The sequence below is a fragment of the Suillus fuscotomentosus genome, assembly GCF_016647785.1.
Source record: "Suillus fuscotomentosus strain FC203 chromosome Unknown F5891scaffold_7, whole genome shotgun sequence".
In the NCBI taxonomy this organism is placed as follows: domain Eukaryota; kingdom Fungi; phylum Basidiomycota; class Agaricomycetes; order Boletales; family Suillaceae; genus Suillus; species Suillus fuscotomentosus.
The window spans coordinates 618,132-636,327 of record NW_024539519.1 but is presented as its reverse complement, the minus strand read 5'-3'; the positions used below and the strand labels follow the sequence as shown (position 1 = coordinate 636,327).

Here is an 18,196-nt window from a genome sequence, read left to right as displayed (position 1 = left end):
TCGTGTTCAACGAGTCAAGGCACAAACCTTGGTCGACGCCACCAGGCCTATAACCGCGCCTGTACTCGCGCGTCTGCCCTATCCACTGATTTCTTCTTTTTGTCTTTTAACTCGAGCTCTCCAGCCTCGCAAATCGCGCACATATCCCGGAGCGCATCTGCGATATGTTGCTTAGACTTGTTCGTGGAGGTGAGCGGGGAAGAGAATTTGGACTCGACACAGAATTTGATGCGATTGAGTGCTATGAGATCTGTGAGAGAACAGAGTGTGAGCTTGGTTTTGTGGCAAGGGTGAGCGTGAGCGGAATTGCCAATTAAATTCGGAAACGAAACACCTTCAGTCGACCTGGTCAACCGATGGTGATGTCGGCGACAATAACAAATGCAGATGAGAAATTATTACAGACGAAGAATCACTCGCTGAGGTTCGACGATCTAGAAAAACAATTGTAAAATCAACGAATCAAACTTACAATTAATTCCATAACCATCCTCCCAACCAACTCCAAAGCCAGTGCCTCTGAATTGGTCATCGGTGCTCAAGCCACTAGTACTGAGTTTCCACTCCTGAGAGTCGGCGAAGAGAGGGTGCGTACGCTTTTGCGGGGGGTCAGTGGGGCCTGATTTCGAGGGAGAGTCCGAGGAGGAAGTGGATGTAGTCGCATCTACAGGGAGTTCTTCTAGCATCAACTTCAGGCCTAATAAGTGCCTGTCGATTCCACGACCTACAGCGGCTTCCCTCGTGCGCCCTGCATGCGTCTGGATAGCCTGTTGGAGGAGGGAAATGAGTGCACGGGGCTGATCAGATTAGTGTATCAAAAACCACAAGTTCCCGTTGTCATCACTATGAGGGTATAAAACAAATTCACCTCCACTTCGTGTTGGCCCTCCTTTGCCACACACTCAGTTCCACGTCCCCGTCCCTTTCCGTGTGCTGTATCTTGTAGCCAACCAGGTTCAGGGTAGAGTTGATCTTGACCAGGAGCTGCCCGGTATTGGGGCTAGGGATGCTGCGAGAGCCGACTTTGAAGTTGCTCCGCTTTTTGGGAATATAAGAGCTTTCTGTTGCGGAGACACGGAATGTGGGGATACAGTGACTTGAGGTCTTCTGACTCTTCACCGCACTTGCTACCTATATGATAATCTGAAAAGTCTGGATGAGCAAGGAATGATCATATGGATAATGGAAGTAAACGACATCCGTCATCATTTGAAGAGATGATAACAGGCGTTGTCTCGTTATTGATCACAAGCACCACGACCTGTACATTACATAGATGCGGCTGGAGCAAGGCTAGTCTCCCCGACAGTCGGACCAAAGACGAAAGCCCCTTCTAGGCTGGGACTCGCCAGAAATGGAAAGAGTTTCGCGTAGTAGGTGTTCCGCAGTGTGTTGGCTGGCAACAGCACTGCGTGCACCGCTGCTACCTACTGCAAGGAGAGTAGGATGCGGACAACATTAACGCGAACGATCATGCATAAACGATTTCCAATATCTGTACTTGGCTTCGTGTTGATACCTTTGGTCTCTGGACGGATAGACAACTCGTCGTGGCCAACAAGCGGAATGTCCCACTACGAGATATCCGTACGTACCAGTCATTCATAACGTCGTGTCTTGAGGTGCTCAGATATCACTTCTTTCTTAGTCGCTCGCGTCTTCTCCCTCAATAAGTATGTCTTTTGCATCTATTTGGATCGCTCGTTGACCACTTCGTGCTCTCTAACCTAGACAAGTGTCCACCTTGTTTCAATTGTCTTCTTCCAGCGTTCACCTGCGGACAATTTGGTCACTGCGACGAATACGATGGACAATGTAAATGTCCTCCAGGCTGGGGTGGGATAGATTGTTTGCTTCCCCGTAAGTCACCAGCTCAGCGCCGTTTGGATGCTTACATATATTCCTTTCTAGAGTGCGGTTCCCTAGCAGATGGCGTAGAGAGGCCACTCCGAGAAAATGATCCATGTCAATGCAAGGATGGCTGGGGAGGTATAAATTGCAATGGTACGAACCATTCTATGTCATTGCCATTCGACCTAATCAACTCCCGTCAGTTTGCAAGACCAACGATGCCTGCGTTGGTTTCCCATTAGCTGGCGGCATCCATACCGATATGGTAGATGAAAATGTCGCAAACATGACTTGTTACACTGGCGGCGAGACTGTTTTTAGCAATCACCAAATGTGTGACATTACTAGTACGCCCTCGGAATCCATCGACATGCCTTATACTAATCTTGGTAGACCGCAAGATCTTGGACATGCTCCCCGACCGCCCCCCGCAAGTCACATTCAGTTGCGATAACTCCACTGCGACATGCAGCTTTCAGTTCTGGACCGCACAAGAAGAATCCTTTTATTGTGCGCTGGACACGTGCTCTTCTGAGGCCCAACCGGGATACGACACGAACACTACAATCTATGCATGTGAACATATCAGATGCAAATGCATTCCTGACAAGTTCCTTTGTGGAGAGGACGGAAGTGTTGGTAAGGTTGCGCCATAACTCACTTTGAACTTTTTATGATATTCCGCCATAGATATTAGCGACTTCCTGACAGAAGAAATTCGTGGACCAGCGACTTTCAGCTGTAAGACTTCTGCTGGATGTAGGTTTGAGGAGCCCGCTATGAATAATCTAATCAACGATATCTTCGGCGATGCATACATCACCCTCCAGTGTGCAAGTGGAGAATGCTTGCATTACTCTCAAGTTCCAGGATTCCATGTACGTAGAGTGATTGAATTGACGCGTTCGTGTCCTCACAATCTCATAGCCCATACCAAAACCCGACAACACCAAATGGATTGCCCTGAGCTCTGCCGGTGCAGGTTTGATTGTTGTCCTGACTGTTGCAATTCTTTGGTACGTCGGTCGATCGCGCAACGGTGGTGACTTCGGAAAAATCAGGCTGCCGGAAAACGAAGCTTCGAAGCTCATGACAGACCATGTCCCTGCATCCCTCCATTTTTCGAATATATCTTACTCTCTTGGCAACCGCATAATCCTCGACAAGATTTCTGGGGCCATCAAGCCGGGTCAAGTCATGGCAATCATGGGTGCATCCGGCGCGGGTAAATCTACCTTCCTTGATATCCTCGCTCGCAAGCGCAAGATGGGCCAAGTCAGCGGCACGACACTCGTCAATGGGCGAGAGGTCGCGGATGCGGAGTTCAAAAAGGTGGTGGGTTTTGTGGATCAGGAGGATACATTAATGAGCACATTGACGGTGTATGAGACCGTGCTGTATTCTGCGCTATTGCGACTCCCGCGAGAGATGAGCTTAGAGGCGAAGAAGTACAGGACACTTGAGACGATGAACGAACTTGGTATCCTGGGTATCAAGGACTCGAGAATCGGTGACTCTGGTACGCTTGATGTCTGCTTGGGTTATGGGCGCATACTAATTGTTGCGTAGGACGCCGGTCAATATCTGGAGGGGAAAAAAGACGCGTCTCGATAGCCTGTGAATTGGTCACTAGCCCTTCGATATTGTTTTTAGATGAGCCTACAAGTGGTCAGATTGTGCTTTGACGAATGCCAATAACACGCTGACATTGTACAGGATTGGACTCTTATAATGCCTTCAATGTTGTCGAGAGCCTGGTGACCCTTGCACGCGATTACAATCGGACCGTTATCTTCACCATTCACCAGCCTCGCAGTAACATTGTCGCCTTGTTTGATCATCTTGTCCTCCTCGCTCATGGGAAAATGGTGTATGCTGGAGAATTCGCCAAATGCCAAGAATACTTCGCTAGCATCGACCAGCCATGTCCACCAGGCTTTAATATCGCGGATTATCTCAGTGAGTAGTGTTTTGATTCTACGTCACTGCGCGACTGACCTTTGTCATAGTCGACCTAACAGTGCATGCTGGACTTGAACCACGAAGCCCGGATTCCCCTTCTAATGATGCGGTATCATCGACATCTGGTGACAACCTTTTAGATGAGGAGCGTGCCTTTGGTGCGTCGTCTGTACGATCACAAGGTCGCTCTTCCACTGCGGTGGAGGAAGAAACTGAGCTCCGAACCCGTGGCATCTCTTTCACATCCTCAATCAAACGCAAGACCTCGCAGCTTCTGGAAGCTGTCCGAAGCTCACCATCTGGTAACAGCACGCTTGCTCCCAAACTTGCGCAACTTATCGAGGCGTACTCTACGAGTGAAGTTGCACAGTCGATCAAGGCCGAGACAGAGGAGGTTGCTACTGCACAGCGTGGAGCTGATGCATCACATGCGGATGGTGAACTGCGAGACGTTGTGGTTGAAAACTCTTTACTGCGGGGTCGGAGAAGAGCCAGTTGGGGAACTCAGTTTAAGATTTTGAGTGGTCGGGCGTTCAAGAACCTCTACCGTGATCCGGCATTACTAGCAGCTCACTATCTATCCTCCGTCGTGCTGGCTTGTGAGCCTCGCCTTTTCTTGTGATTTCATATATTCATATGCCTTTTCTCAGTGATCTGTGGCCTCTTTTTCCATAACGTCAGCAATGACATTGGAGGCTTCCAGAACCGGCTTGGTGAGCAGTATTGTGATAGTTTATTCTATTTGACTGATAGAATTCAGGCATTTTCTTCTTCACATTGTCGCTCTTCGGCTTCTCGTGCTTATCTAGCCTTGGATTATTCGCGAACGAGCGAGTCCTTTTCATGCGTGAAAGGTAGGGAGATTCTTACAAAACATGTTTCCCGCACTCATTCTATTTATATCAGAGCAAACGGCTACTATTCGACCTTCACTTACTTCTCTTCAAAGGTAACATAAATTTAATCATACTATATTTGTTTTCTAATTTGGCCCTTGGTCAGGTTTTGTTTGATATCCTGCCACTCCGCTTGGTGCCTCCAATTGTCTTTGGTGGCATTGTTTACGGCCTAGTTGGTCTCGTGCCCACAGTTCCGGCTTTTTGGAAATTTATATTGACGCTCGTCCTATTCAATTTGACAACAGCAAGCGTGATCCTTCTATTGTCGATAGCATTTGCCAGTACCAGCGTGGCGAGCTTAGTTGGCACCTTGGTCATGCTTTTCAAGTGAGCCATCCTACATATCTAAATGCCGGCAGTGTTGATTGATAATCACCACAGCCTCCTCTTCACAGGCCTCCTGATCAACAGGGACACTGTCACACCCGCTTTGCAGTGGTTGCATACCGTCTCATTCTTCCACGCTGCTTTCGAGGCGCTTGCCGTGAATGAACTGAGATATCTACAATTGAAGGAGATTAAGGTAATGTCGGTGACCATTTTTTTTTGTCGTCTAACGTGTTCGCTTCAGTATGGTGTTGAATTGGACGTTCCCGCGGCCACCATTCTTTCGATATTTGGTCTTAGAGCTCAGGTGGGTGGCAGATGCTTACACTGTCGCAAATTGTGTGCTGATGTTCTGATCCGGTAGTCATTTTGGTGGCCGAATATATCCCTGCTTGGTATCTTCTTCGTGGTATTTACGACTACGAGCTTCCTCATGCTGCATTTCTTCGTAAAGGAAAGACGGTAAACGTCCTTTCTTGTATGCACGTTCGTGAAAGACGATATAATAAGATATCTCTACTCATATCGTATTGTATGAATACTACAATAACAATACATTTTTTCAGCGTCCCAGGACAAAGAGGCTTGTGTGACGTGTTTGGTGTGTCACCTGCCTTGGTATCCGTGTTCATAAATGATTTTGACTAGTCCACCCAAGCTCCATGTAGGTGGTTCCTCGAGGAGGAATTAAATTTTTTGACCTGTAGACGCAACTAGGCCATTGTTGCCGACGTTCCTTGAGCGAACTGTATGACGGTGAGTCACGATTCACACTAGATGGTCCTGTGGTCGGGAGATCAGTACGTATCTCGATTCTTTTTTTTTGTAACAATAGCTCATTATCCCCCGTGCACATAAATAGCGCTATCCAGGCCTTGTGCTCCTGAGGACATCGATCACGATTGATCCGGACATATCACGGAAAAACCACTCTTGCCTACCTGGGCCAGCTGCATGCAGTCAGGTCCATAGCGCAATTGAAACCTTCAAACCACGGCGTGTGTATTTTAAACGAACGCCGTCAAGCACTGGGAACGGATGCATATGCCGCTGAGATTGAGCACCTCACACTTGGGTGTACTAATCGGCGGCGGAAAACGTTCATACTAGTTGCTGAATGGTAGCGAACTAGGACCTATTATGACCGCTCCAGACGTCGTTCCTTGTGTCCCCGGTACAGCCCCCCTTCTGATCGATTTGGCTAGGGTCCAGGAAGTCCTACTACGACCCTGGCAATACCAGAGTGGTGATCGGAATTCCGAGCTGATTGATAAGAGAATGGAGTGCTAGCAAGTTGACCAACCTGACTCGGACGGTAACTAAGTTAGTTATAAGCGCGTGCTAAGACACACCAGCGCAAAAGATCCGGCTGTGTATTGTTACTTAATAACACTAGTACAATGCTGCTGCTAGCAGGCGGGTACGTACGAGCAAAGCGATCGCTTAGATGATTCGTGTGCAGTTCATATCTGCGGTTCCAGGCCCAGCCGATAAGTACGACCCTGAGTGGGATTAATATATTGACCTATATGGGGCACCTAACACTGGGCAGTAATCTGCAGTAATGCGGAAATCAAGAGCTGCCAGTGTCAATAACAAACCCCCGCGAAAGCGACGCGTTTAATTTTACGTCCCGCGTTATGTTGTTTTCCCTTGAGTTTACTAGATCATTGCAGTTTAGTGAAGGAGGATGTCAATTTGGCATGGGGAGCACGCCTAATGGCTGAACTGTGCTCAGACAGGTATCTTTGCCTATCTTTGCTCATGTGAGCGTAGATTTGGCCCAGATGGCCAAATATGTCAGGATCCGAGCTCAGCTTCAACAAGTATAAAGATGAAGACCGATAAGAGTCGCAAGACGCTCCCGCGAATCACTCTCACACTTCTGCCACTGCTTCGCCGCACCGCGTGTGGTATCTTCTGCTGTCAAATCAAAGGTAAGAAGGGATTGACCGACATCATGATGTAACTCACGCCAATGTCACTTGTCTATCACACGTCTAGCAGTGACTTTATTACCTTAACTTACCTCTTCAGTATAACAATGGGTCACGAAGAAGCATCCGCCCTCGTCGATATGTGTTATGCAGTCAAATGTGACAAATGCGGAAAAACTACCTGGAATGTAAGTAATTGTCTCCTTGACGATGTTGTGTAATCCATTGTATCCCGGTTGGAGGCGGCAGCGCATGCACGCACGATGTACCGATGTGCATGGTGATTGGCTGACAGAGAGAGGGTTTACGGTACTTCCGCGGACGCTGAGGGCGGAAGTATCATGGGATTAAGAGAACGCTGGCCCGACCCGCGAACTTTGCCTATTTACACATACCCTCTCTTTCAATGATAGGCTGAAATCTAACTGACGTGTCTCTTCAAACAGGGGTGCGGACGTCATGTCGAACAGGTGAGAGGCTGTTCTTAATTATATAGACTGCCTCGGTATAGAGTTCGGGCGTTGGATATTGATATGACAAGGGATAATATCATGATCTGTAGAAGAGGGTCATTTCCACGTTATCGTTTGATGTGGTCCCTTTTCGAAGACACCTCATCACGGCCTCCTCGCATCTCTGCTTGAACTTTGAGGGTTCGTTTGGGAGTGCAGGGAGAGTCGAATTTGAAACTTCTGCTACCCGTGGCACCCTGTACTGACATATTTTTATGGTACAGGTTATGAAAGACGTCAAAGAGGAAAATAAATGTGTTTGTCCTCGTTGAAGACACGATAAGCGGTCGGCAAAAAGACGCCAGCATCGAGGGCTGTACCTTGATGGCAGGGCTGTGGAGTTCTGCATTAATGTAATTGAAACGTTCACCATCCAAATTTGTGATAGACGTATTCGTGAAATCTGTAATCTGTGAAGGCTGTTGCATTACGGAGTGTCCGGGGTCAGCCGCATCTCAAATTGGTCGTTATACGCTGCTTTAGATTGCAGTTTCTTTGAAGCGTCGCTGTTTGATCTCCTTTCCCTTTCCTCCTCTTCCAGGGTCTTCCAGTATATTCAACAACCATTTCCCTTCCATTGATTCGCAGTTTATTTCCTTGCAAAGGACTTCATGAGTCCTCAAACAACATGTCTTCCGACATAGACTCAGCAAGCAGTGCGCATGCTGCAGGAGACCCCTCAGGACTCCCATTCGATCCGCCTGGCAGCGTTCGGATGACAGCTGAACTACACTACAGATATAGTGATGACCGCAGACCTATAGTGAACCAGTATCTGCGCGGTCACCGAGTCGGAAAGGGTCAGCATGGCGAAGTATGGGTGTGTTGGGACTTGTCGGATGATCGTCGTGAGCTGGTCAGTTGTCAATTCTTTGCCCATATATTTGAAACGATCTTGTTAACATCGCGTCTATCAGGCCATAAAGGCTGTCAAACGTAATAACCCACGCGCTGAGAAGATGAACATGCTCCGCAGGCGAAACATCCCTGCGTCCTCTCACACACCACTCACAGAAAAACTCGGAAGCCTTGAGCATAAAATACGGAAAGAAATAGCGATAATGAAAAAATGTCGTCATGGGCATGTAGTTCGCTTGTTGGAAGTTATCGACGACAAGCTGAATGATCGGATATACATGGGTAAGCATTTAGTCTCGCTATTTTCCGTGGAGTCGGAGAATTTTGCTGCCTATCTATTTCCTGACTACAGGCCATGAGTGAGTGTCTCAGCTGAGAAATTATGACCTTGTGGCTGCAGTCTAGGAAACAGTATGATAGGAAGGTTTGTTTGTGTTAGGAAGCCATGTGCTCACAGCCTCACTTCTAGTCATGGAGTATCTAAGCGGTGGAGAAATTAAATGGCGCAACGAGCAGAATGAGCCTGTGCTGCAGGTGGACCAATGTCGACGAATTTGCCGTGATGTTATCCTTGGCCTCGAATATCGTAAGTTTAATAACATCCTCATTACCACAGGCTAATCTGGATACTCCCTTGCCTTCTCAACACGCAGTTCATTACCAGGGAATTATTCACCGTGACATAAAGCCCGCTAACCTTCTCTGGACTGCGGATCGCCAAATGGTCAAGATCAGTGATTTTGGGGTCTCGCATTTCTCATATGCGCAACGCCTTGCGGCTGCAGGGCGTGGAAATGCTCTAGATGACGCTAACGACCCAATTTTGCTGGATGATTCGGACCTTTCCAAGCGCGCTGGAACCCCACCGTTTCTTGCCCCTGAAGTCATCGCTGAGTATAATGGCGATCCTTCACCATCCATATCAGCTTCTGCTACCTCAACCACGCTGCCGTCCTTGAGGTCCGCGCCACATATAGGTTCCTCTTCTACTGTCCGCCCGAATACATCCCAGCGACTGCAGATCACGAAGGCCATTGATGTGTGGGCTCTTGGTGTCACACTATACTGCCTTCTTTTCGGTAGAATTCCATTCAGACCCCCAGATTCGAGCGAATACATGCTCTACAATATCATATGCAAAAATGACTGGGAGCCAGAAGACACCATGGGTTATGATCGTCTTCCAACTTGCGGGCGGAAACCCAAGGATAAAAAGTCTGAGGGATTTGTTGTCATGAATCTTCTCGACAAGCTGCTCGAAAAAGATCCCAACAAACGCATGACTCTTGATCAAGCCAAGGTTCGTCAATTTTCATTCTGCGCGTATTTGCCCCCATATCTCCCATTTTACGTGTAGCGGTACGTGTGGTTCCTGCGGGATATTCCACATCACCAAGAATGGCTTCGCCAAACATCACCCTCCAGGATTGACATGGTGGAGGTTTCGGAGTCTGACACCCGCACTGCGATGACCACTGTCCGCTTCAGCTGGGGCTGGCCAAAGCGCCTCACACGTCGCCTATCCTCATTATTCAAGGGCGTCCGTCCTTCGCGTGCCACGTCATCACGTCCTGATGAAGACGACTTCGGTGTGTGTTCTTCGCCTACCATTGCGGTAGAGCGGCACAAAAGCGTTAGTGGGCGAATGTCAAGTTCAGAATTCGACGAGGAGGGGAAGCGCCGTGGTATCGCGCGCTCTGTCATTGTGCGTAACGACTCAACGCCAAACATGGGAAGGAGAGAAGAATCAATCGAGAGGTGGGCGCGGAATGCATCCATGAGCAGGGCGCGTGACTCCAGTCGCCCTCCTTCACGACAGAGAGAATCCAAGACCCTTCTTCCACTTGATCAGAGCCAACCCGGTGCATCATACTCTCAAGGCTCTACCAGTCGTGGTAGAGACAATGCCAATACTCCCCTTCGAGATGATGCGATGTTCTTGGGCGCCGGTGGCGTGTGCAATGACCCGAGCAGCCTCATTTCGTCAAACTTGCCTTTAGGCCTCAATCAATCAATCTGTCACTCTCCCGCTGTGTTACGACACCCACAACCTGAACGCATCCACATCGCTCCCCCGACTTCAGTTGTTCCTGAACCGTCCTTACACGACTCTGGGCACAGCCGGCATCTCACTGTCCGGTCTGCTACTCAAAGCCCCAGTCCCTTACAGCAAGTCGCATACGAATCGGAATCCAGCACGACGAGCGAGGACGACTACGACGACCTCGACGACGACTCTAGCTTCTTTCGTGATACTCACAGAGATCGCCAAGCGGAATCGGAGGCTTTACAGGCTAGCACCAGCCTCATGTACGGGGGGTTAGATGAGGATGAGAGTGACGAGGAGACGGTTCCTATTGAAGTAAAGCGGCGGCGTCCATCTGTTTCCGTCTCGGCTGCTTCCCCCGTACCTGTTTCTGACTTCTCAGATGACGCCCACTGAAGTCGAGGCAAGCAATTTTCTGTACAGCACTTTCAACACATTATGATATCTCTCGGACTGTCACCTAGACGATTCCTCATCCTCCCTCTGCACCATACCGGCGGATGGCCGCTTGCAGTTTCCACTCATTCCTGACTTAAACTCACATCCAATTTTTCTCCTAGACCTATGTATTTCCACTGCATCTGTGATTTTATACTCTTTTTTGCTTCCCTTCCAAGAGGCAACATAGATTTAGGTAGCTTGCTCAATGTTACTGGCGGCAAGGAAACCACAAAATCTACCCGGTGTTCTTACACATAGTAATAAGCCATGCCCCACGACTCATTTAAAAATATCTGACTAAGTATGTACGTATTGGCGCTCGTAATTATCGCCCTACTCGTTCCCATCATCTCTTCTGAAGCCCCAATATTAATAAGGATCAAACTATAGCTTCCCGCGCCGTGACAGCCCTTGTTAGACATTTATGTAACTTACAATGGATCAGCAGGTGCGAGTAAGTAATATCCGGGATGTGACTCGATCGGTGCCTTTCTGGCATTGAACGTTGCTGTACATCAAAATCCGGTGCTCATCAAGGTTTCACTGTTATCTTGATTATAAAAAGGTTGGCTTTGTGTACCGTTATGTCTACCCTCACTGTGACGTGAGCTTTATCTCTGCAGGACAAGTCTATCAAGATGGTCACATACTCCGATGGAATTATTGTCTCAGCTTCTGGTGTCACCACTCCTGTTGAAACCAACAGGCACGCCGTCGAGAAGGTCGTCAAATCTCTTCCAGTAGACTTCTACACAGAGTTTTTATCTGACGCCGCCAAAATACGGAAGCCCAGTCCTAGTTCGTTTCTAATCTTGTGAGTCATCGACAGTAGTATTTTAATGGTACCACTTCAGTTCGCGGGCTGTTCCCATTGGAAAACAAGCCAGGTGTGATATCACTTCTAGCGGGAAAACCCAACGATGCCACGTTCCCCTTTAAATCATTATCTTTCAATATTACCTCCCCTACGGATCCATCGCAGGAACAGTCGATCTCGCTATCCGGAAAGGATCTTTCGGCTGGCTTGCAATACGGCCCCACTGGCGGTCTTTCTCGTCTCCTGAAGTGGTTCATAGGATTGCAAACGCTCTCTCATGGCCGCAAATCAGGCGAGGGATGGAGTTTATCCATGGGCAGTGGTTCGCAGGACTTGATTTATAAGGTTAAGAGCTTTTTAAAAATAATTGATGGTTCTCATGTTTCCGCAGGCAGTCAGCGCTTTAGTGAACCCTGGAGATGCTGTTCTTGTGGAGTCTCCGGTGTATGCGTGAGTTAAAAATAGTCTAAAGGGAGCCGGCAGTTTGCTGAGTCCTGACTACCATCTATTCAGCGGTGTCATCCCAATGTTCAAAAGTCTGTACTGCGAGCAGATCGGTCGGTCATGTTTTGGTTTTAATCTTCTCATGCTCAGTAATTTTCAGAGATAGAAACAGATGCGAATGGGGTGTGCTCTCATTCGCTGCGCGATATTTTGGAGAATTGGCCTATCGGAAAGCCGAGGCCGAAGGTATTTTATACGGTGCCCGTAAGTTATATTTGTTCAATCTGTGGATGGAAATAACCATATTGCAGTACGGCTGCAACCCCACCGGTATGACCGCAACTGTTGAGCGCCGCAAAGAAGTATTGCAACTTGCACGCGAACACAACTTCTTGATTCTCGAAGGTGTGCCACATTTCTTTTTTTTGGTGCAGTAGATTGAATCGTCCCTTTATCCACAGATGATCCCTACTTCTACCTGTACTTTGGAAAAGCCGCTCGGCCGCCGTCATACTTCCAGCTGGAACTTGACGAGCCTGAGGTCGGCCGAGTCATCCGGTTCGACAGCTTCTCCAAGATTCTTTCCGCAGGCATACGCATGGGCTTTGCGTCAGGCCCGAAGCCTATTATTGACGCTATAGACTTGCATGTACGTACAAGATATGCTTGCATGTGCTGTGTACCTTACATTCAATCAGACTGCATCGGCCAATCTGCAATCCTCATCACTCATTCAGGCGATCACCCTCGCACTGGTTGAGGAATGGGGTTACGCCAATTTCTTCGCCCATACGCAGGCCGTTGCCGAGTTCTACCGCAAGAAACGCGACGTGTTCGAGTCTGCTCTTAATGTGCACCTCAGTGGACTTGCAGAATGGTGCACCCCTGAAGCGGGCATGTTTTTCTGGTCTGTGCCTCTGTTCGACGCTGATCGAGGTGATATGTTAAAAATGACATTACAATAGGTTCAAGCTGCTTCTCTCGCCAAATCATACACCTGGCGTAGATGAGGGTGACTCGGAAGACCTTATACGAACCAAGGCATATGAGAACGGTGTGCTCGCACTCCCTGGCACGGTCTTCCTTCCCAACGGACGTAAGACATCATTTGTGAGGGCCTCGTTCTCTTTGTGTACGGAAGAACAAGTGAATGAAGCGCTGAAACGCCTCAGAGATGTATTATTGAAGGAGAGAGGACAAGCGTAGAGAGGTTAGATGTGATACCAGAAACGTAGATGCTTGCATTTTGTCAAAGCTATTTAGTAGAGCCACTGGTCAACGTTGTCAACTTGAGGTCTTTGTGCTTTGTCAGTCACGTGGTATTGTTCATTTGTTGGACGACCGAATTTGGCAAGTGTTGTGGACGATCAAAGTCATGTTTGGTTACTGTGGCAGCCAAAGCATGCTTGAGCAATTTCATTGAAGTAGTGGAAAGTAAGTGCATTGTACAAACCCATATTTCCCTTTTCTCATCATCTACTCATCATGGTACGTGTTTTCTGCGCGAAGAAGTTCATTTCTGACCCCGAAACCTGCTTACAGTCGAACTTCGAACGTAGCAGGCAATCAGTATCAGACATCGAACAAGAACTCTACGACATATTTAACAGACACCCAGATTCGCGTACAGTCCAATCAGGAGAACCAGCGATACCATCAGACGCACTCCCAGATGTACTCAGTGCATTTTCAGACTCGTATAATGGCGTCGACCTGCTCAACGATCGCGAGATGGACGGGCTCAAGGAAATCCTCGCGAGCAGTCCCGGAATTGAAGTTACACCTCAGATTCTGCTCCAACTCGTCGCAGAGAGGGCCAGGCACAGTCCACGAGACAGCCCAAATGATTCGCCATTGGAAGAGGATGTAACGTTGCCTGATGATCGGGGGCGCAATCCTTTTTCTCCCAATACCAACCACTCGCGATCACGTAGCGGAGGCTCAGTAGGAACTTCACGCGTCACAAGTCGGCCACCGTCTGTGCCGCCCAAGACGCCCAATACGGCGACTAGCTCTGCCTTTGATACGTCGCGACGACAGCGAACAACCCCGTTGGACGTACAGCCCCCTTCAAGCTGGTCAAAGCGTCCTGTGCCTGCCAGCAGACGCAAAAGCATTGATGGCGGATCTCAGCCTGCTCTTAGTGACTCAGAAGTGCGCAACTCCTTCTACGTATATTCACCTGTTGAACTTAACTGTAATTAGTCGTCTTTCTCCTCCAGTCCCAGTGTGTTTGGTCGAACGCGCACGCCGTCAAATCCAACGAGTCCTTCGAGCATTTCCATAGGACTATTCTCCCCTAACTCGACGGGCTCTTCGCCTTTCGCGCGGCCGCACTCCCGTACACAGTCGCAGCCCTTCACTAGCATTGGGATCCACTACTTGTCTCCAGACAGGGATCACCTCTCTTCGGGAGAGCATTCACCTGACATGGACTCGTCCTTTGATTACCCACAGAAAGGCGACAGCTTTGCGCGCCAACTTTCCTCGTTGCCCATGCCACGCTCAGCATCTGACTCGGACTCTGATGGCGAGCACGGGTCGTCCTTAGGCTTAGTTACGGACCGGTCAGCAACGTCGTCAACTGTGTCTCTTGAACACACAGAGCGGCTGGAAGCATTGCAGAAGGCCAACGCAGAGCTTGGGCGGAAGCTGATTGAGGCTGAGAGGACACTTGAGAACAGGCTGAATGAGCACGACATGGACTTGGATGAGATGCAGGGGCGCTTGGAAGAACTCAAGAGTGAACTCACCTCCACCAAGCGGGAGGAGAAGGAGCTCCGAACAAAGGAGGTACGTAATACATGAAGTGGGTGGACGATGTCTGATGGATGTCATTCAGCGAACCAACTCAACCCAGATTGCAGCACTGGAGTCTGAAATCGCAAAGCTGGAGAAAAGTTTGGAGAACGCGCGTTCGTCTTACCAAAGCTTACAGAAACAATACCAAGAGCAATGCGGTAGGTTCACTCCATGATCTCAAAAAGTGTGGCTCACATCATCGTAGCGGAATCTGAACGCTATCGCAACCAGCTCCGCCGTCGAGACCAAGAAATCAAAGATTACCGAGATGCTGCCGCGCTCCAGTCACTCGAAGCTGTGAAGTGGACCAAAGAAGCGTCATCCTATGAAGATCGCCTCGCACATCTTGAAGAGGAGCTAGCCATTGCGCAACAAGCCCATGCCCAGCTCGATGAACAGAAGCAAGAAAACCTCATGCTCAAGGAAACGATCGACCGTATGCGATTCGATATGGACGAGATGCGCAGTGCTGCAACAAACGCTGCTGCAGGAAGCGGACACTCTAGTGTGGCGAACACTATGAGCAAGAGTCTGGGTGCTGAACTCATGGGAAAGTTGGGCGAAAGTTGGGGCGGCGAGGATGATGGACTTGAGGATGAGGGAGATAGTGATGAATTAGAGCTGGATATAAATGAAGATACAGAGGGTGAGGAGGAGGACGTTATTCAAACCATCATAACTCGGAAGAAGAGGGTAAGTAATCTTCACAATTGCGCCTCACAGCTGACACCCGAAACAGAAAGTTGGCCGTATTAACAAAGCCGAGATCGTCACTTTCTCAGAAACCAAGGAGTACATTGATACATTCACGCAACATGACGCTGCGGAGCATACAACAACGTGTGCAGTGCAGACGCATCCAGAGCCAAAGGTTCTAACTTCCTCGTCCTCCATTCAAACGGAAGAAGTCCCCCGTGGTATAATTGCAGTCCAAACCGATCCAGAATTGCCACGGATCACATCAAGCATCGAAATCCAAACAGATGAGCCAGAGTCGGAAATTTCTCGGTCGGTCTCACCGCAGGTCACCCCAGAAGACGACGAGGCACTCGCTTCCTCATCGTCGACTGTCCTCCCTCCCACGCCCAAGGGGCACCTGGACGCTCCTCACCTGAACGATGCACCTCCTTCCTACAACTTCGTGACCGAGCTCGAGCAAGTCAACAATGCATTAATAGAACGGCACAAAGGTATTACCATACCAATACGTGGTATTCCTGGAGGAATCTCAGCAGACGCCGTCGAGGAGTGGAAAGCGCTGAAGGAGGAACTTGGCGTGGAATGCGAGATGATAGATGAGCTAATCGCCTGCTCGACGACTAAGCGTCAGCCACGCCGCCAGAACCGTTTCTACAAAATCTACAATACCTATGTTATCGGCAAGGGCGGAAACGAAGGTGGTGAGGAGGGCGACGCTTGGCTTGCTGGAGCTGCTCGGCAGGCACTCATCAGTGCTGGGGCTATGGCACTGGTATTTCTCTGCATGACTTCGCGTCTGCCAGCTATCGGGGCGCAATATTCAGCTGTTGGTGGCCCAACAATATACGACCGCGCTGCCTGGTCGAGTTTTAACAGCATGCAAGGACCCGGGGAAGGCTTCGGTTATGATGGCACTTCTGCTGTATGGAATATTCTGGGGCGTGTTGGTTTTGGTGCTGCTAGGATCGCAGGTGGCTGGCCGACATAATTTTATGATGGGCAAACCCCATCCAGTCCAAAATTATGTATATCTCCATAATTCTTATCGCATCATCTATTTTCTTGCCACGTTGAACTGCACTCTCTTACCCCTCATTCCTCTTGCACAAGCGCTCTTGCCTCGTATATGTCACTCCTTCGTTTCGAAATAATTATCATTGTATTGTATTATACGATATAACAACTTTGGAAGAACACATATGCCTAGTTTATAGACTAGGTTGTCGTGTTATTCAATTAATGGTAAGCCAATTGAAATAGATCAACCGGTTGTCACTCTGCTTCCGTTGCACATGCTTCACATGTTGAAATTTTTAGGGCACGACTGCTGATGGACTTTTACTCCGAAGAGCCTACCGAAGTACATCGATATTAACATTGATCTCATTAATTTTTATGGTTCCTAACTACACTCGGCTGCCGCGTTCTCGCTTCTCTCACTCTCCCGATTCTCGTATCTCAGTCCCTGCAGCCGCTGAGAAACTATTTTAGTGTGCATGCTTTCCATTACTTCCCACACACTGGCACAGGTTGCATCACTTGCGCAATGCGCTTGCATCCCTTAGCTCCTTATCTCATCCCACCTCTCAAAACATGAGGCACTTCAACGTCGTCGTCCTAGGAGGTATGTTATTCGTTCATTTGTGACTACTACTTATTTCATGTGTCGTAGCCGGAGGAGTAGGGAAGTCTGCGTTGACGGTGCGATTTGTTCAAGATGTCTTCCTGGAGAACTATGACCCCACGATCGAAGGTGCATCTTCAGTGATAATCCGTTTCAATGTGACGTGAGGGGCTTACTACATCGTTTTTGCAGAAGCTTATCGGCGCATCCTCGATATTGATGGTGTAAAGACTTCGGTAAGATCCCGTGTGTTCCTACTTCCCCCACCCTTTTGTTAAAGTCGTTTCTGACTATATGTCTCCTTGCAGCTAGATGTGTTGGATACTGCTGGTGCTGAGCAATTCACTTCTCTGAAAGAACTTTATATCAAAGTAAATCTTGATGATTTTGGGATGTATGGTATCAAACTCACAGCAGGTCTCTACAGTCTGGCCAAGGATTCGTGTTAGTCTTCAGGTAAGCATCACAAGAAATGGCTATATTCATTTCTGACCTACTGATGTCACTGTAGCCTCACACAAGAAGCAAGTCTTAGGGAGCTGGACAATCTTCGACAGCAGATACACCGAGTGAAGGGAATGGACAGCGTAAGTTCCATTGATTATTACCGAATACAGCGACTACCATTATACGCAGGATGTTCCTATCGTTGTTGTTGGGACAAAACTCGACCTCGTCACGGAACGAGAAGTGGCAAGAAGCACGATACAATGCCTGGTTGCGCTTTGGAAGATACCATTTTACGAAACATCAGCCAAACGCGATTGGCACATCAACGATGTCTTCCAAGAACTTGTCAAGCAGATGCTTATGCACTACCCAGATGAACCACCCCTCAAGAAGGCTTCACGTCGGTTACATCGCAAGCCTCGGGCCTGCATCGTGATGTGATGGATGCAGAATATGTGACGCTACTCACAACTTCTTGATTTATTATGCCCATCGAAGTTACTACAGGTCTGAACTTCGACTATGA

At 48.6% G+C, this 18,196-nt stretch overlaps 6 protein-coding genes across 6 annotated transcripts; 5 read left to right on the top strand and 1 right to left on the bottom strand.

The window, feature by feature from the left end:
* Positions 1-47: 47 nt before the first annotated feature.
* On the bottom strand, positions 48-1,206 carry F5891DRAFT_1183308 (uncharacterized protein; the record flags this gene model as incomplete). The annotated part of the gene is made up of 4 exons (XM_041366264.1): positions 48-250; positions 473-797; positions 901-1,131; positions 1,195-1,206. The coding sequence occupies 4 exons, from the start codon at positions 1,204-1,206 to the stop codon at positions 48-50; spliced, it is 771 nt and encodes a 256-aa protein (XP_041230939.1).
* Positions 1,207-1,417: 211 nt separating this feature from the next.
* On the top strand, positions 1,418-5,619 carry F5891DRAFT_1008982 (uncharacterized protein). Its single transcript, XM_041360565.1, has 18 exons — positions 1,418-1,587; positions 1,649-1,673; positions 1,732-1,860; positions 1,912-2,004; positions 2,055-2,198; positions 2,245-2,490; positions 2,542-2,729; positions 2,779-3,370; positions 3,421-3,519; positions 3,568-3,810; positions 3,861-4,412; positions 4,464-4,526; positions 4,574-4,667; positions 4,720-4,762; positions 4,816-5,039; positions 5,094-5,235; positions 5,284-5,346; positions 5,404-5,619. Exons 1-18 carry the CDS (start codon positions 1,447-1,449, stop codon positions 5,503-5,505), a joined length of 3,183 nt encoding a protein of 1,060 aa, XP_041230938.1. The 5' UTR covers positions 1,418-1,446; the 3' UTR covers positions 5,506-5,619.
* A 2,332-nt stretch (positions 5,620-7,951) lies between these two features.
* On the top strand, positions 7,952-11,095 carry F5891DRAFT_1008974 (kinase-like domain-containing protein). The gene is made up of 6 exons (XM_041360564.1): positions 7,952-8,344; positions 8,406-8,628; positions 8,816-8,932; positions 9,000-9,646; positions 9,704-10,796; positions 10,858-11,095. The coding sequence occupies exons 1-5, from the start codon at positions 8,117-8,119 to the stop codon at positions 10,787-10,789; spliced, it is 2,301 nt and encodes a 766-aa protein (XP_041230937.1). The 5' UTR covers positions 7,952-8,116; the 3' UTR covers positions 10,790-10,796; positions 10,858-11,095.
* A 319-nt stretch (positions 11,096-11,414) lies between these two features.
* On the top strand, positions 11,415-13,424 carry F5891DRAFT_1008968 (PLP-dependent transferase). The gene is made up of 9 exons (XM_041360563.1): positions 11,415-11,632; positions 11,689-11,996; positions 12,043-12,101; positions 12,165-12,208; positions 12,256-12,359; positions 12,407-12,500; positions 12,557-12,744; positions 12,794-13,002; positions 13,061-13,424. Exons 1-9 carry the CDS (start codon positions 11,473-11,475, stop codon positions 13,299-13,301), a joined length of 1,407 nt encoding a protein of 468 aa, XP_041230936.1. The 5' UTR covers positions 11,415-11,472; the 3' UTR covers positions 13,302-13,424.
* Positions 13,425-13,580: 156 nt separating this feature from the next.
* On the top strand, positions 13,581-16,584 carry F5891DRAFT_943983 (uncharacterized protein; the record flags this gene model as incomplete). Its single annotated transcript, XM_041374516.1, has 5 exons — positions 13,581-14,249; positions 14,301-14,888; positions 14,938-15,055; positions 15,103-15,590; positions 15,637-16,584. The coding sequence occupies 5 exons, from the start codon at positions 13,581-13,583 to the stop codon at positions 16,582-16,584; spliced, it is 2,811 nt and encodes a 936-aa protein (XP_041230935.1).
* A 605-nt stretch (positions 16,585-17,189) lies between these two features.
* Positions 17,190-18,111, top strand: F5891DRAFT_943774 (P-loop containing nucleoside triphosphate hydrolase protein; the record flags this gene model as incomplete). The annotated part of the gene is made up of 7 exons (XM_041374503.1): positions 17,190-17,220; positions 17,269-17,349; positions 17,413-17,456; positions 17,529-17,591; positions 17,648-17,676; positions 17,732-17,807; positions 17,857-18,111. 7 exons carry the CDS (start codon positions 17,190-17,192, stop codon positions 18,109-18,111), a joined length of 579 nt encoding a protein of 192 aa, XP_041230934.1.
* Positions 18,112-18,196: the final 85 nt, after the last annotated feature.

Bases quoted from the DNA above. Each gene is read 5' to 3' on its own strand.
- F5891DRAFT_1008982 (XM_041360565.1), top strand. From the start codon at position 1,447: ATGCGGACAACATTAACGCGAACGATCATGCATAAACGATTTCCAATA. The intron at 3,371-3,420 runs GTACGCTTGATG...ATTGTTGCGTAG, and splicing joins CTCGAGAATCGGTGACTCTG to GACGCCGGTCAATATCTGGA. The intron at 4,763-4,815 runs GTAACATAAATT...GCCCTTGGTCAG, and splicing joins TCACTTACTTCTCTTCAAAG to GTTTTGTTTGATATCCTGCC.
- F5891DRAFT_1008974 (XM_041360564.1), top strand. From the start codon at position 8,117: ATGTCTTCCGACATAGACTCAGCAAGCAGTGCGCATGCTGCAGGAGAC. The intron at 8,629-8,815 runs GTAAGCATTTAG...CCTCACTTCTAG, and splicing joins GAATGATCGGATATACATGG to TCATGGAGTATCTAAGCGGT. The intron at 8,933-8,999 runs GTAAGTTTAATA...CTCAACACGCAG, and splicing joins TATCCTTGGCCTCGAATATC to TTCATTACCAGGGAATTATT.
- F5891DRAFT_1008968 (XM_041360563.1), top strand. From the start codon at position 11,473: ATGGTCACATACTCCGATGGAATTATTGTCTCAGCTTCTGGTGTCACC. The intron at 11,633-11,688 runs GTTCGTTTCTAA...GTACCACTTCAG, and splicing joins AATACGGAAGCCCAGTCCTA to TTCGCGGGCTGTTCCCATTG. The intron at 11,997-12,042 runs GTTAAGAGCTTT...ATGTTTCCGCAG, and splicing joins CGCAGGACTTGATTTATAAG to GCAGTCAGCGCTTTAGTGAA.